Here is a 16,148-nt window from a genome sequence, read left to right as displayed (position 1 = left end):
CATGAAAATAAACCAAACTTTGCACAAAGATCCAGTGTCAATACTTCAGTGTGAAACCATCTGAGGCTTCTCACTTTGCACATAGCTCAACTAGTTAACCCTTGTGTTACCTCTGGACATTTTTGTCCATTTTCAAAATTCAAAACTCCCTCACAGACAAATTAAAAGGTCACAGGGGGTGATTTTTTGCATGGGGGTATCATTCTGGGTGAAATTTCAAAATCTCAACTTTCAGCACGAAAATCCATTATTTGACCCTGTAATGCATTTTTACCCTATCCATGACCCTTCAAGTGGACAAAAGTGTCCATTTTCTACAAAGTGTCCAACAAAAGGTCACAGGGGGGTGATTTTTTGCATGGGGGTGTCATTCTGGGTGAAATCAATCATTGTTAAAATAAATTACCAACATCTCCATGCTGTCTAGATGCAATATGTGTATTTTCAGATTTTTGTTTCGATAACTGAATTTTTTACAGTGGTTTGAAATCTGCTTTTCCATGCATGGATGGCTGCTAAACCTGCACGTCTGGCTTAGTCAATTTGTGAAGCTACACATGAATTGTCACTGAGTAATTAGCTCAGTGAGATAGAAATTGATCCTTAGTCTCAGAGGTTGTGAGTTCAAACCTCAGCTGATGCAAAAGGCTTGTGTTGCTAAATTCCTAAATGTCTTCCAATTCTTTTGCTTGTTGCTCAGAATTGCCTAAAAAGGCCCGGACCCAACCCATCGCTGCGCAGCAGCTATAATTGTTAAATATTTGTTCTTTCAGCATCAGGTTGTGTTGGTATTGGGGTAACTTACTAACTAATGTCTTAAATCTGTCTTGTCGACCTTCCAGATTTCCTTTTTGATTGACGAATACAGGGCAGCGTTCAGCCCCAGCAAAACGTTTATTTAAACAGAAACAGTGGTGTGTTTCACCACCGTGTTTTGTTAAGCAGTCGCACTACCTTTTAATATGGCAGGTTTAATTCAATTCAATTCAAAGGGGCTTTATTAGCAAGGGAAACACACGTTTACATTGTCAAACTAAGTGTAAATTATAACTTACAATAAGTAAAGATATACTAGATATACTTCTGATTGTGTAACACCTCTGATACACCCACCAAACAAGACAAAACATAGCTCAGAGCCCTTTGCACACATGTCGTTCAATCCGGAAACTGTAGCAAAACGGCGCACACTGTTTTGAGATTCAACGTGCCCCAGACAAACTGGTGGTATTAAGTGCCCCAGGAATGAGTCCTAAAATCCAGATATGAGTTAGCAGTTTGCCACTCCTGGGTCCCTTGTCTCGAAGTCGGAGGGTTTTGTGAATGTGTCTTAAGTGGGATGCCTGAAATAAGTTCTGCGGTTACACAAGCTTAAATGATTTTTCTGTTTTGTTCTATGACATAAAAAAATATGTCAGTAAATACCCCACTTGTGAATTTTGAAGCCTTCAGGGGTCTTAAAAAGGATGGTTGCTACCAAGTGGCTAAAGAAAACCATCATCTCTGGAGCACTCTTTGCAAAGTTATTCCCTCCCACGCAGATGCAGAATGTATGTGCCAGTTGGTCGTTAGCTGCAGTCTTTGCTTTGTATTCAAATGCAACTTTTTAGCCAAGACACAGGCGACAAGAGGCGACACAACAGTCAGCCTTCTTCGACACTCGTTCTTTGATGTTGGTTTGGTGTGTCGGGCCTGAGATCTTCACCAGATTAACATCTCAAGTCTTATAATATTTTGCATGTTGTTTGTTCATCTTTCATCCTCCTACTGAGTCACTCACTGACATCAGTAAATGTCAGGCTTCCTCTGCTCACACCGCTCCTCATTTATAGCAATTGAATTCTCCTCAAATCACTCTCCACATGGACGATTCTCCTCCACTCTGCCCTCCTCTCTCCCTCAGCTCCCTTTATTGATTTGCCATTTCTCAGTAAATACGGAACAGCCATGTAGAAAGCGATGCAGTGTTTACCTTGTTTCCCTGGACTGCTTAAGTCAGCTGGAAAAGCCTTTTTTATTCATGTGAAACGTACTCAGACACAAAACATACGTCATTACACACAACCCGCTCTGCACTGGCCTTGCTAGTGACATAATTAGTGTGGTGGGTGATGGGTAATCACTGCTTTCATGTGGCAAAAGATCTCGCATGTCTAAGATCGAGCAAATTTGCAAGATAGAGAAAGATACACACATTTATTACCTAGGCTATATTTATGGGTGCACACACACAGGCCACATCTAGATGAGAAGAAGTGCATTATGGCGAGAGGGATTTGGGCGCATCCTGAAGCGTTTTCGTCAGAACTGATAAACAAAACATCTGCTTGCAATTAGTGCGTCATTCACAGCCAAACGTAAGGGAGCGACTCCAGATGAATTCTACATCTTTTTCTCTTTTTCCCAGAATGTCAGTAATGTGAAGCTCTTCACTTTTACTTGTCCTGACTCGTCCATCATTCTTGTTATCTGTTACCCTTTGTCATGAGTCTTCTTCCATTTCCTGTCAGCGTCTTCATGTCAAGTAGCAAAGGTTGATTGAGAAGTACAAAGTATAGGAGGTTTAGTTCAGCAGCATCCTGGACAATTCCTGTAAATACACACACACACACACACACACACACCATCTGTTCGACCTGCCCCTTCAAAACAAACCAAAATAATCTCCCTCACACACTCTCACTTAGCATATTGCACTTGAGAACAGTCGCTGTGTTCTCTCAGTCACTCGCCTCACTGTCCTTGCACAAACACTCCCGTCATCCCATCCAGTCTGTGAACACACTCCTCACTAACGCCGCCAGCACAGTGGGCTCTTTGAGCGCGGCTGTAAGCGAGGACAGAATCAGGGTTGTAAATCTTGACCGAGGCACTGTGAGTCAGTCTGTTATCAGCCTGGTAATAAGGGGGACGGGTTATTTAGTGCAGTCATAGAGCAGTCACTCAGTTTCAGTTTCATCAGTGTGGCCCTGTTTCATGTTGTAACACTGAATGCTGCCTTCGTCATGCTGGCCAGAGCGGCTGGAGGTCGATCATGAACTCTTAGTACCTGACATTCTAGTGCGGATGCTCCTTTTACTTACTTTAGGATTTAGATTGAAAAGAGGAAAATGTTCAATTACACTGGGAGAGTAGTAATATCCATAATTTTAACTGTGCTTAGTCATATGACCCCCCCTTCCTCCACCTCTCAGCGTTTCCACTTGACTCTAGCTGGCTCATTCTCACCCCAAGCGTTCAAGCTTCGAGTTGGTTCCCTTTTTTTCACATCACCTGCTCTTCCTCATGTGTCAGCAAGGGTTGCTATGCAACTCTGAGCTCGCACTACTTCCGGCCGCCGAGATGTCATTTCCTCTCAGCGTCAAGCTGCCTTCCCGAGGCTTCGCTTGCACGTAGGGCGCCCCACCTATCGCCACAAACACAGGGGTGCTGGAGAGCGAGTGGGAGACCTCTGGTGGATAGAAAGCTGAACTACACCGTGTGACAGCTTCCTGAAAAGACGACCACACCTGTAGATTTGAAGCTCTTGTGTGAAGATGCATGCATTCTCCATCTTTAGCTGTGACTTTAAAGAGTTTGTCTCTTGCAGATATCATACCATGAGGACTTTGAGAAGAGGAAGATGGGAAGAGAGGTCCCACATCAGCAGCCGAGCATCCCCAGCCCAGGTATTCTTCCTAACATACACCCAAGCTTGGCAGTGTTTTACTGATCACTCAGTCCACAGTTCTAGACTCAGCAATAGTAGTGATAGTCATTGAAGCAGTAGAACAACAGCAGGTAGGAGAAGAGCATAGTTTACAGAAAACTGTCCTCACAATAAAACCAAAACTTTCTGTATAGCTAGATTTAGCTTTTGTGTGATCTGGGTGAACTTCAATCCAATATATAAGCAATGTATGGTTCTCTGTAAAAAGTACACCAGCAATCTACACTTTTCTTGAAGCCTCTTGCCTTGTCTGTGCCTGGCTTTATCCCTGCTACAGGCTGTATGAGGTCAACAGGCTGGGTATTGCCTCAGCACACCACTCAGGGATCTTTGTTGTAACTTGTCCATCGTCCTCCTCTGCACTCAACACTTTAGTTATTAATAGTTGCATTGCTGTAGACATTGCTGTGTTTAAAAATCATGTCAGACAAGCTGTTCCAATAATTTATAATGTGACTTGATATGGTTAAATTCATCAACTTCACTAAGGTTTCACTAAGATTGCTTGCTGAAGCTTCAAAAATGAGCAACTTTTAAGTCATAAATATGAACAATATTATGTCAGAAAGTTACGGACGCATTAGGAGCTCGGTGGAAAAGTTACAGCTAAGTATTTAAATGTTCCTGCTGTTTGCACCAAGACACAGAGAGGCATTGTTTAGTAGATTGTGCAACAAGGAAATCAAGACCTACTGGATGCGTGTCTTGGCTTGCGATGTTTTTTGAATTCCTCACTCTCTCAAAGTCAGTGCAGACATCAGGACGAGAATAAACACATGCATGTGCTTTATATGGATTGAAATCAAAATAAAGTCTCCCCAAAACAATCACAGTTCAGTTCCCAATAAGTCTGACAGAGTAGCAACAGCTCAGCCCAGCTCATTCATCAGCCTTTCACTTTTCTTTCTTTCTTTTTTTTTCAACCAGCGGCTTACCAGCAGCCTGGAGCAGCCTCTCAGAACTTCCACTATGAGCCAACTCCTGAACCAGTGCAACCCGTGCAACCAGTGGCCGCTGCCCCGCCTCCCAGTGCTGGGGTAGGTCCTCCATTTTCCCCCACTTCCCTCAAACCTTTGCACACTGAGTCCAATGTGTTTTATTGTTCTTGTTGTTGCGAAAATTTGCAATAGAAGACAAAATGTAAAGACACATTTGCTACTTGCTTCTCTCCCCCGGAGGTACCTCCCTGGCTGTTGCCACTCATGGTCACTCTCTCTCTGTCTGTGTGGTCCTCACCCTTTATTACATCCTCCTCCTCGTCATCATCACCCTCCTAAATATCACTGTCTGACCTGTTGGAAGTGAGCTATCTGAGTTATGTGCACGCCATTCCTCTGTCTGATTGAGGATATGTCCCACAGGTTACACCACATTTTCTTCAGTGCTTCTTGGTCAAACTGTTCTCTAAAGCTTTTTGACAAATGCAAAAATAGCAATGAAAATTTAACCCTTTCATGAAAACCTACATCGACACGTTTCGTAGTCTGTGTGTAAGCGTGATTAACACAATTTCGGACAAAAATACGGACTTAGTGTTCAAAGGCTTTTAGACAGTAAGTGAGCCACATTTTATCACTGTAGTTAGTTCCTTAGCAGACACGTGTTGTGCATTTTTGAAATCAAAAAGCACACACTAATAGATGATTTCCCGCTGCAGCTCCTTTCTAGCAGACCATACGTGGTGGCGGCTTTCGTCAAGAACTAACTGAGCTTCTTGTTGTTGTCCACAGAAGCGGTACAGGGCAGTGTACGACTACTCTGCCGCCGATGAGGACGAGGTGTCCTTCGTGGACGGAGATGTCATCATAGACGTGCAGCAGATCGACGAGGGCTGGATGTACGGCCGCGTGCAGCGTACTGGCCAGCAGGGCATGCTGCCTGCCAACTACGTGGAGGCCATCTGAGCGAGAGGAAAAGAAAAAGGAGGAGAGAAAAAAGGAGGAGGTAGAGAAAGGGAGGGAAGAAAGGAAAGGAAAAGCCCAGTGCCATCTCATCTTAACGCCGCTTTCTCTTGATTTTACTCTTGTTCCTTAATCTGTCCTGTGAGACCCTGAACGCCCCCGCCCCCACCCCCACCCTCTTCTGCATCCCTGCTCTGCTCTCACTGTTCAACCACAGACACCCTCTACCTGTCTGTCTGTCTGTCTGTCTGTCTGTCTTTCTCTGTCTCTCTGTCTGTCTGCCTGCCTCTTTGTCTGTCTGTCCGTGCTGATGTCTGTCTCTGTTTGGATGGTTCGTCATCCTCTTTATCTTTTCCCCAACCTGGCTCCACTCTCAAAGTGCTGTCACAAGTGGAAAAATTAAAGTCTTAGAAGATAAACTCACAGTTCATCGCAGTATGTCAGGGGTCATGCCGTGTCACATAGCTTCATCCTAGCTATAGCACTTAACAGTCCTAGCACAACATCATGCAAAAATAAGGAAGGGGGGAAAAAAAATGTAAAAAGCCCTTCTTCCCCCCACGAGTCAGTCACCACAGCTGCAGACATTGTTCTGCGGAGAAAATAAGTTTCAAGTGTGGGCGGGTGTGGCATTTTCATAGGCCTGTTTGTGTGTTTTTTTTTTCTTTCTTTAATTTTGCAGCGTGAACTTGGCCAGACTGGAAACACAGTGTAGAATCTCAGTCTATCAGAACTAAGCTTGAATATTTTTGACTTGTGTACATTCCTTTAACCTCTAACCCTGCTGCACCAATCAGCCAGTTATCAGTCTTAACAGAGAGGTTTTTAATATATGTATAGATTGACACACATTTCGCCATGGTGCGCTTGAGTAGGCGCCCTCGTGTTCAGCACTGCATCGTGGGTATTGTGAAACTGGAATTGTAGCCTAACTGAAGAGCACCTCCTGTCGTTGCCTTCCTCAGGCGTGTCGGATACAGGAGGGATCAGGGATAAGTTAGGGGACATTATCAGTCCATCTCTTGCAGCCACGCTGAACGCGTCACCTCAGTGGGTGTGGGTGTGCAGTGCATACACCCTCGATCCTGTTTCTTGCAGCCTGAATGCCTTCAGTCCTGAGAGAATCACAGAGTTATGGTGATCAAGGTTCAACTGTTTTGGAGAAAGGAGATGGGAACAGATCAAGTCCTTGCCCCCCTTTTTGCTACAAAATCACCAACAAAGAATACACATTTCATAAAAGAGAAGGCCAAGCACAACTCTATATTGTGAATCTTTTTTCTTTTTTTTGTTTTAAATTTTAAATTCATTCCACTGTTATTGTGAGTGACCATTCCAGTCTTTATTTTCCATTTAATGTTAGAGGAACTGTTCAATCCTTGGCTGTGATAAATGTCGTTCTCATACTGTCCTTTCTTTGCCTTTCTTGTTATTGTAAGATGCTTATTTTGGAGAAAAAAGAAAAAAAAAGTCAGTGTATTAAATAAAAAAATAAACCAGCAACTCGATTTATGAACCAAGGCAGAAGTGTTTATCTAGACATGTGCAGTCGCAGTATTAGATCAGTTGTGGGATTAACCAGCCTGCAGTTGCAGGTCAGAACAGTGCTGGCAGCTTGAATGCTGGCACGTTCAAGCCTGTTTTCTGATCAGTGGCTCTCGCTCGTGCTGTTTAATATTCTGGAGTTTCTAAGAAAGAGTAAAGATACAGAACGGCATTTAAAGTACGCATGAAATGAGTAATTATTTCATGCTCTGGTCCTGAGAACATTTATAAAGCCTGGCCTGTCACCTGCATGACAGGGCCGAGCACTGATGCAACACAGGAAGGTTTTTGTTTTTTGTCCATCTGGCAGGTGAATCCCAAAATTGTATTTGACCAACCAACATTTTCCAGCATATGGTCGGTGGTGGTCACTATGATGTAAAGAAAGTTGGTTCATAAACAACAAAATCAAGCATTTAAGTTGCTGGCTGCAACACAGAAATGCTGTATCATTCACTTTAGATACTGCGTTTCTGTGAGGACCTTATATGATTTTTAAAAAAATGATATTCGACCAATTCTCAGTGGTGTAAATAATCTCATCGGCCCCTGACCATACACACCTCTCCCCCCTTTTCTCGCTGTTTCATTCTCCCGTGATGCACTGCGACTTGATGAGCGATCAGGGCGGTGCGTTTTGAAGGTTGGGTCGGGGCCGAAAAATGTTCAGCTTTATTAAAAGAAACAAGGCTCTCACTATGTAGCTAGATGACATTGTACAATTGTATATGTATCATAAAGGTGAGTTAGGGAAAATGTTTTTACAGGTCATGGTGCTCTGGGAAGTGGCTTGCCTGCAGATTAAAGTGATTCATATTTTTTTCTTGTGAATGTGGCTGAGGGGAAGTAATGTGACTCATGGGGAAATCCAGTTTGGTGCAAGTTGGTGTTGAACATTAATACAATTTTGCAACTTTTTAATGTGATGAATTGTGACAGTGCTGATGAAAATTATCACTTAATCGGAAAAAAAAAGACACCTCAAACTGGTTGATAGGTTGCCAAACTAAATGAACACACTGTATGTATGCCTGTATTTTGCATTAACCTCTACTTGACAACGGGACAAGTTTATTTGCAAAACAGATGCTAGATGGGAAAGCTGTTTTAGAGCTCATGGTTGTGTTTCTCTTGGGTAAACTGGAGAGTTGGTGGGTTTGGTTTTGAGTGAAATGATGATGTTGTTCCTGGCTTATGATGATGTTTGCTCTAATTTAATAACAAAGCTACTCACACTGGTAGCCTCTGTTACTCTGCGGATTAGGTCCAATCCAAACTTCCTCTAGCCTTAAGGGCGTCGATTGTGACAGTTGGTGTCCTGGATGAAATGAAGAAAGTGGCCAAGGATGGGCCAGTGTTGTGTAAGTGTGGCTCAGGATGGATTCGTTAAGGCAAATTTGAGTGTGTGGTGATGTAAGTGTGCGAGGCTGGAGGGGGAGGGGGTCGACAGCTCTCTATCTCCCAGGCTGTGAGGCAGGGCAAGTTGTTTGTCTGACCTGGATATTAGTCAGGAGTTAACCTCTTTGCGCCAAATACCGCTCTTCTGCTCTGGCATCACTCATCGACTGAACTGTAACTTCATATCATAACCCCCGTTTCCATTCAGTTTCTGTCTTAGTATCCTGTCCGCCTGTCTGCTGACATCCCTCTTTCCTTCAGCCTTCATTGTAGGCTCCTGCGCTTCTGATGAATCATTCCCCGCTTCTATGATACTGGTTATATACTGTAGACTTTGCAGAGTGAAATCGTGTAATCCACAATCAGGTTTAGCATTCAGACTGGTTTTGTGCATTCCATCTTAAATTGTTTTTGTTTTTTGTATAATTTTGTTATTTTTTTGAATAAAAAAATAAATATACCATATGCACATTGACATACACCTGTATTCAAATTTCATTCTGAATACATACTCAGAATAAAGGACCTGATATCATCTCCTGTTGCCCTGTTACAGCACTTCAAATTGTACTTATGATTCTGCAGATTCAATAAAATGTCATTTTTTCCTCATACTGTTGTTTGGGCTGTAACTTATGTTGTGTAGCGGCATAGTGGGACAAAAGTAATCCCACACAATCATCACGTATGACCCTATAGAAGTGTGTGGAGGTGTATTTTCATGCAGGGACTATGCCCTCTGCCTGTGTTTTCTTATTTTCTGTGCTCTGGATGTTTATGGGTGTGTACTCCCACACTCTCGGGTGAGGTTGGGGCTTTATAAAAAGTAGCAACCAGGTGCTAAATCAAAGGCAGCAGGCATTCAAGAGACACATCATCGGAAAAAAACGCAAATCAAGTTAGGCAAAACTCCAAACAAGAATGAATCTGAGGTTGGCTTTTAGTCTTTTAGACAGGTCCATATGGAGGCAAAAATGTGCTGTTGGGGTCTTTTCCACCTCTCTCAACCTCCCAATCTATACTTCTTGTTTGTTCCCTCTCACCTTGAAGTACCTATTGGGTATGTGGCAGGTGGAGCGGAAACTCCTTTCGCTGAAATAATACTGTCACCCAAAGTTTTCTGTCTTTCTATTAGTCTGTGGTAATTTAATGGCAAATTTATAAAGGAATATGCCCCATGTAAGTACAAAATAAAATAAAATGGGCCCTCTACAAGACAAGGACTGAAGATGATGTCATAATTGGAGGCCACCTCAGTTGATATTGTATTTATTTAGTGCTTTAAATTTTGAATTCTCTGACAAATTTACAATTAATGAAATCGTAACTGTGCTGACTTTACCTACACTGCAGCACACTGTGATAATAGAACTGGTAGTACTAATAATAGCAATTATTTTACTTTAAGTTATGATTACATTTGCTAGTGATTACTCCAGAGGCTGGTGAATGGTTGCCTTTTGTGGCATGTGAATTTTTTTATTTATTATGTTTTTATCGTTATATTGGGGGGACATTCTAAGCATATTATAACCTAGACTCACAAGTCAGTCTTTAGACGCTTTGCTTAACTAAATCAGAAGGCGGAGATCTCTAAATGTCTGGTGGCGAGACTAATTATAACCTGGGGGAGATGTGCCCACCCCTCACCCTGATATATATTTTAATTACTGCCTTGCCAGTGACAGTAAACCTGGGGCTTCTGGGGCCGTCTGGAGCTCCTGGGCAGTCACCCGATTTTGCCCACTTGCTTCAGACACCATCTGCATGTTAGCCTCTCATCACAAGATGAAGAGTATTGCGTGAAAATCATTCATTTCTTCTCTCCCGTGTTTATGTACTCATTGATGATCTACTATCACTATAAGCATAGAATTTTTTTTTTTTTCATTTTCTTTAAAGATAAATTGGGGCAAAAAGTCTGGTTTGGTTGAGATAATGTAAGACTGCTCCTGCACAGCTTTATTTACACTCCGTAGCCAAATTATTAGGTCTAAAACTAAAGCAGCCTAATATCCTCAATCCTGCAATAAATCCTACGGTCATGAAGGTCCTAATGTTCAGTTTTTGTTGAAACTGTTTTAGAGAGGTGTTGATGCTATTTAATTATAATTTAGGATGGTGTATTTTCTGCTGCTGCAAACAGTTGAATCAACACTTCTCTGAGAGTTTATGAAGGTAGGATTTATTGCAGGACATTAGACTGCATCACTTTTTAACTAGGACTACATAATAATGGCAACTGAGAATATTAAAATAAAAAAATCTGCTACTACTTTAATTGCCTAGTGCCGTGCACAGACATTTCAGGGGGCAGGTGCTCAAATGAAAATAGGGCACCCCTTCCACAAAAATGTTAACTTCAGTTAACGCTATAATAACGTTACATGGTTAGCGTTACTCCTCTTATATGTAATAACTGCAGCAGTGATTTAGCACGGGAAAGCCGGGTACAGCGTTCAGTCAGGTTGCAGGTGCAGGTGGGCGTGCGTTGTATCCTCTGGCTCCCTCAGTCAGATCCACTCCTTGCTACTCCACCCTCTCGTCCAAAAATGTGCATTGCTGGCTCCAGAAATCCAAGATGGCGATGGCCAAAATGCCAAACTCAAGCACTGTGTCTCAAATTGCGTACTTCTGTACTTACACTTAATATTTTGAGTGCATAAGCGCGTTCACACTGAGAAGTATGGAAAAATGCAGTGCACTATGAGTACCCGGATGGTGCACTCACAACAGTCAAGAAGTTGAGTGTGGAACTGGACCACTTTTCAAACTGGAAATGGCGGCAGAGGACTGTGTGACCGTGAATGTCGCTGCATTTTACAAATGTAAGTTATACATGTGTTTTTTGCACTAAGCACGACTATATTGTTGTCGGATATAAGACAGCAGTATGTTTATTGGGTTCATTTAGCAGTCTGTAATGATTTGGTAACAGGAATGCTAATGCTAGTTTGCTAACTAGCTAATTTGCGGTCGTCATTTCCGGTAAGTGCACAACAGCCGTGTTTGGTTTGAGACAACACTACCCTGTCGAAATTTGCGCACTATGCCAATAAGGACATAGTGCACATAGCATACTACATGGAAGTGTACTAACGGAGGTATGTGATTTTAGATACACTAAAGGCCTCAGAACGGCAGACCACAAACCAGTGGGTGACGTCACAGTGGCTGTACGTCCATTATTTTTACCGTCTATAGTCTCAATATCTATACTTTATGCACCTAGCTGCTGCTAAATATACACATTCACTGTCATTGTATATAAAATAAATAACCATTACAAATCAAATCTTTATACAAAATTGAAAAATGCTGCTCTGTGAATAAATAAAAAAAATAATCCAACCAATCTATGCCAGTTTGAAAGTTATATTGCAGGTCACAACATGTCCTGTGTTATGTCAGAACAAGTAGGATATTATATTGGATAAATTGGTATTGTTGATAATGGAGGAAATCAGTCTCCTGTCTTTGGGTTATTTCAACCCCGAGTTTCGCCTGTCAGGTCATACTTGTGTTTCCTGGTTTGTGTACCACACCTAACAATCACATTAATACTTGAATAAAATGTTTTGGGGTACTTCTTAAAGGTTTATTAGAGATTTGAGAGCTGAAACACGAGGCGAACAAACCATCTTTTTCTAGTACCTTCTCTTCCGGTTTCGACACCAGACACGAGCGGGGGAGGGGCAGAGCTGCTCCTCCGAACGTTTCCGAATTCAGCCGATCTCCTGCACCGGCGGTAGTGCTGCTGTTTTGCTGCGTGTCCTCCTCGCGTCTACACCGTCCATCTCGGACACTATTTCCATCATGGTGGACATTTTGTTGTTGATGTTCTTCGCCATCGTCGGCCTCGTCTTCCTTTCCTACATCATCTACTTGCTGTAATAATGATGATGATGATGATGATGATGATGATGAAGCGTCCTGCTCAGCCACACAGGCGGCCGGTGCACAGGAGTACACAGGATGTGTGCTTTTCCTCTCCTGCATCCCTGGTGTCCATCATGGACAATGGTAAGGCAGTGTTTCATTGCATATAATAAATGTGATGTTTTGCATATAATAGGCAAAGAAAATATCACAAAGTATGGTGTTTTTAGAAAATTAAAGGGAGGATGCTCCCTAGAAATGGTGTTAAATGTATATAATATAGCTACAGTGCAGTCTCCAGTGTATATGTATGTGGGAAATAATCACACTGTTGCACCTGACTGAGCTAACAAGATTATTTCTCAGCGATAAACTGTGAATGTGTGATACCAGCTGTCATCTCTTTCAGGGAGAAGAGCCAGGGTCCAGCCACGATGGTTTCCCCATTGGCGCTCTCATGTAGGAGGTGAAGAGCAGTCAAGCTGAGGGGCAAAACAAATGGGGAAGAAGTGGAAGCCAAACTCTTTTTTGCCTCTCTATCTCCCACTTGCACTCTGTCATCATCCCCCTCTTCCTTTATTGGCCCAGGATCCTACAAGCAAAATCTCACTCCAGGAGCTCCCATTTACTTGTTTTGCAATCAGTCCAACCAGTGTGGTTTCTACTCAAGGTTGTGCATGTTTCTCTTAAAAGGGGGAGAAATGTAACCTCTGCACAAGTCCAGTAAATTTGTAGATATGGATACAGGATGGTGTTGTGGACTTGAGCGTAAAACGAGTGTAGAATTTGCCTTTTTGACAACACTGTGAGCTAGTTGTTGGCTCTAACTGTAATATGTAGTGTGGTTTGACTGTGTGGCCAACCCCTCTGTACGTTTCGTATGTTTTGTCAAAAGAGCCTCAGACTTTTCATATGTTCAGCCTTGACATCAGTGTTACTTTACTCACGTGTTGCCAGGATGTTCTTATTACAATCAAGATTCCCTATCAGGTTAAAGGGGAACATTTTAGTCATATAACTCAGAGTTATGTCTTTCTGATTTTGTTTGTTACTTTGGCTGCAGGTGACATCAGGAGGGTGTCATTACAGAAATAACTCCACTGTATGTGCGTCTCAGTTTTACCACCAAACCTCATTTAAATTATGTGTTATATAAATAATATTGAGTTTACTGATGCACTGATGATGTACCAAGGTAAATGGCAGTATTTCACAAGATATGTCAAATAAAGGTGATTTCTGTAAACCTAGTTGCTTGTCTTCATTTCAACACAATATTTTATTCTTTTTTTATTGACAATTTCTTTAAATGAAAACACAAAGCATTGCTCATCTTACATGCTCTAATGACTCGCAAAGTCTGTGTGATTTATTTTAAGAGCAAACTAAGTACTTCTCTGGCATTTTGCCTGATTAGGTGGGGACTTTAGGGATATAAAGAGGAAATACTTTGGGAGAGATACCAGGGTATGGCTTTCTTTAAGGATCCCTGGTTGCACCGACATAGATTTTGTTTCAACACTGGGGAGGACACATGAAATGGAGGCCCTGTGCCAGAAAGTTTGAAGCATCAAACACTTAATTTACTGGTATTTGTCCCTTATCTGCATCAATGTATGGCATAAATTGTGTCAAGATAAAAAATCTCCAGCTACTTTTATCTTTGTATTAAGGAGAACAAATACAATCTGTCTAAAGGAAGTTTGCCCCCTGATGCATGTTTGTGAGGGAGTGATTCCAATGTCATATTTTACAGACGGAGGCTCTCTGTTCAGTATTTCCTGACAGTTTATGCTCACTGGTGTGGTGGTGTGAGCAGCCATCTTTTGTTGTGCTGCTTAGGGTCCTGCAGATGGTGCTGTTTACCTACAGTAGACTGTGGGGAATCAGCTGATGGCAATGCATATATGATGTAAATAAACTCGGCTCTTCACAGATGTGTGTGAGAACAGGTGATGTGAGACAGGGTGACAGCGGTGTGATTTCGACAGACAGAGGTGATGGAAAAACAGCAGGTTTACTGTGTGTGAAGAAATCAGAAAATCAGAGGATGGGAACACTTGGTTTAAGAGGTATGAATGTGTTGTTGTTTTTATATTAATGATGTATCTGTTCTTGCTTTACGTCAATTATTATATTTTTAGAAAATAACCTTTTGCACCAGATCACATAAAACATATTCACAAGTGATTATCTGGAGCAATATCAATTTATGTCACATTTTATAAATTTATTAATGCTTACATTTATTTTAAGATTATTTTTTAGCACAAAAAATAATATTGAAAATAAATTTAAAATACATTTATTTATTTTAGATTAGTTTTTAAAAACTTTTAATTTTAAAATCTACACGAGCTCAGTTCTATTGTCACTTGAAAACAAGGTTAATTTCTGATTCATCACCATCAACAGTTAAAAGGTTGCTGTTTTCTCTAAGGAGTCCACCACTCTCCAGTGTGACAGGTCAGCTTCTTTATTTATATATTTTGAGAACTGTATGCATTCATATAAATAATTTTTATTTCCTAAACTTAACAAAAACACAACTTTAATGTCTGTGCTTTAATTACGTAATTTAGCTACAGCTAGCAGCTTTTTAGCTTAGCTTAGCTTAGTTTAGCACATAGGGGAAACAGCTAGCTTGGCTCTCACGGTCAAACAGCACGCTAACATCTTTTTTCCACAGTTTTCACAGTCCACAAATTGTCTTTAAAAACGCGAGTAAACTTAACTTTTATATCTAAGGAACATACAGTTGAATTAACCATGCTTTAGAGTAATTTTAATGATTGAATCAATACATTTCAGGGCTAAAGAAACATCACTATACTCAATTGATCCCAGTTACTGTATTTTCAGTTACTGTGCGTCACTCTGCTGACCACAGGTGGAATGTAACGACGTACATTTACTCAAGTACTGCACTTTTACTTTACTTGAGTATTTTAAGCTGATGCAACTTTCTGCTTCAACCCCAATACACTTCAAAATGAAATATTGTACCTTGTACTCCACTACAATTATCTAATAAATTTAGCTGCTAGTTACTTAATGACTGGTCAGTTGATTAGAAAATAAACTGGCAACTCTTTCGATAATTGTTTAAATGATTTTTCATGCTTAAACATTTCATGGTCTCAGTTTCTCAAATATGAGAATTTTAAAAATTATTTTGATTGATTAAATTGATTTAATTAATTAATAATACTTAAATACATTTCCCTGATTGTACTCGTATATTTTTAATTAAGAAACATTTTCAATGCAGGACTTTTACTAGTAACAGATCATTTTTACATCATGGGATTAGTACTTTGACTTTCACTAAGTAAAGGATCTGAATACTTCTTCCGCCTCTGCTGCTGAAATGGCATTTATAGCATCACAAATGTTTTGCCATTGCTGTTTTTTTTATTATTTTTTTTATTTTCACACCAGTACTGACACTCCAGAAAACCACAGTGTAAAAGTTTAACAGTACGTTGACTTCACTACTGCTGAACAACTTCCTCTTACAGCCTTTTTTGGTGGCGCATCTCAAATTCTTGGGTATTTGCACACGGCATAACAACTGTCCTTACATAGTGTTTAGGGGGCGTTACCTATGCTAATACGTGACTCATGATCAAGTGGGATTTATCATTCAACACACCTGGGTGTAAGAGTAGATTGGTGCATCTGGAATTGATTTCTCTTATTGAAATTTAAGAGAA

At 41.1% G+C, this 16,148-nt stretch overlaps 1 protein-coding gene and 1 long non-coding RNA gene across 3 annotated transcripts in view; both read left to right on the top strand.

Moving 5' to 3' along the window:
- The window catches only part of lasp1 (LIM and SH3 protein 1), a 36,971-nt gene extending 27,806 nt beyond the window's left edge, over positions 1 to 9,165 (top strand). For both annotated transcript variants that reach the window (XM_050069595.1, XM_050069596.1), the window contains exons 5-7: positions 3,590 to 3,668; positions 4,637 to 4,746; positions 5,440 to 9,165. In XM_050069595.1, the coding sequence (XP_049925552.1) occupies positions 3,590 to 3,668; positions 4,637 to 4,746; positions 5,440 to 5,613 (363 nt within the window). In that variant the 3' untranslated portion in view covers positions 5,614 to 9,165. The remainder of the gene's footprint in view (positions 1 to 3,589; positions 3,669 to 4,636; positions 4,747 to 5,439) is intronic.
- Positions 9,166 to 12,141: 2,976 nt separating this feature from the next.
- LOC126405715 (uncharacterized) lies at positions 12,142 to 13,681 on the top strand. Its single transcript, XR_007571604.1, has 2 exons — positions 12,142 to 12,576; positions 12,842 to 13,681. It is a non-coding gene; the product is annotated as an uncharacterized LOC126405715 (long non-coding RNA).
- Positions 13,682 to 16,148: the final 2,467 nt, after the last annotated feature.

The sequence above is a fragment of the Epinephelus moara genome, chromosome 18 (assembly GCF_006386435.1).
Source record: "Epinephelus moara isolate mb chromosome 18, YSFRI_EMoa_1.0, whole genome shotgun sequence".
Lineage (NCBI taxonomy): Eukaryota > Metazoa > Chordata > Actinopteri > Perciformes > Serranidae > Epinephelus > Epinephelus moara.
Note: the sequence above shows the minus strand (reverse complement) of the source record. Positions and strands in the feature narration are given on the sequence as shown.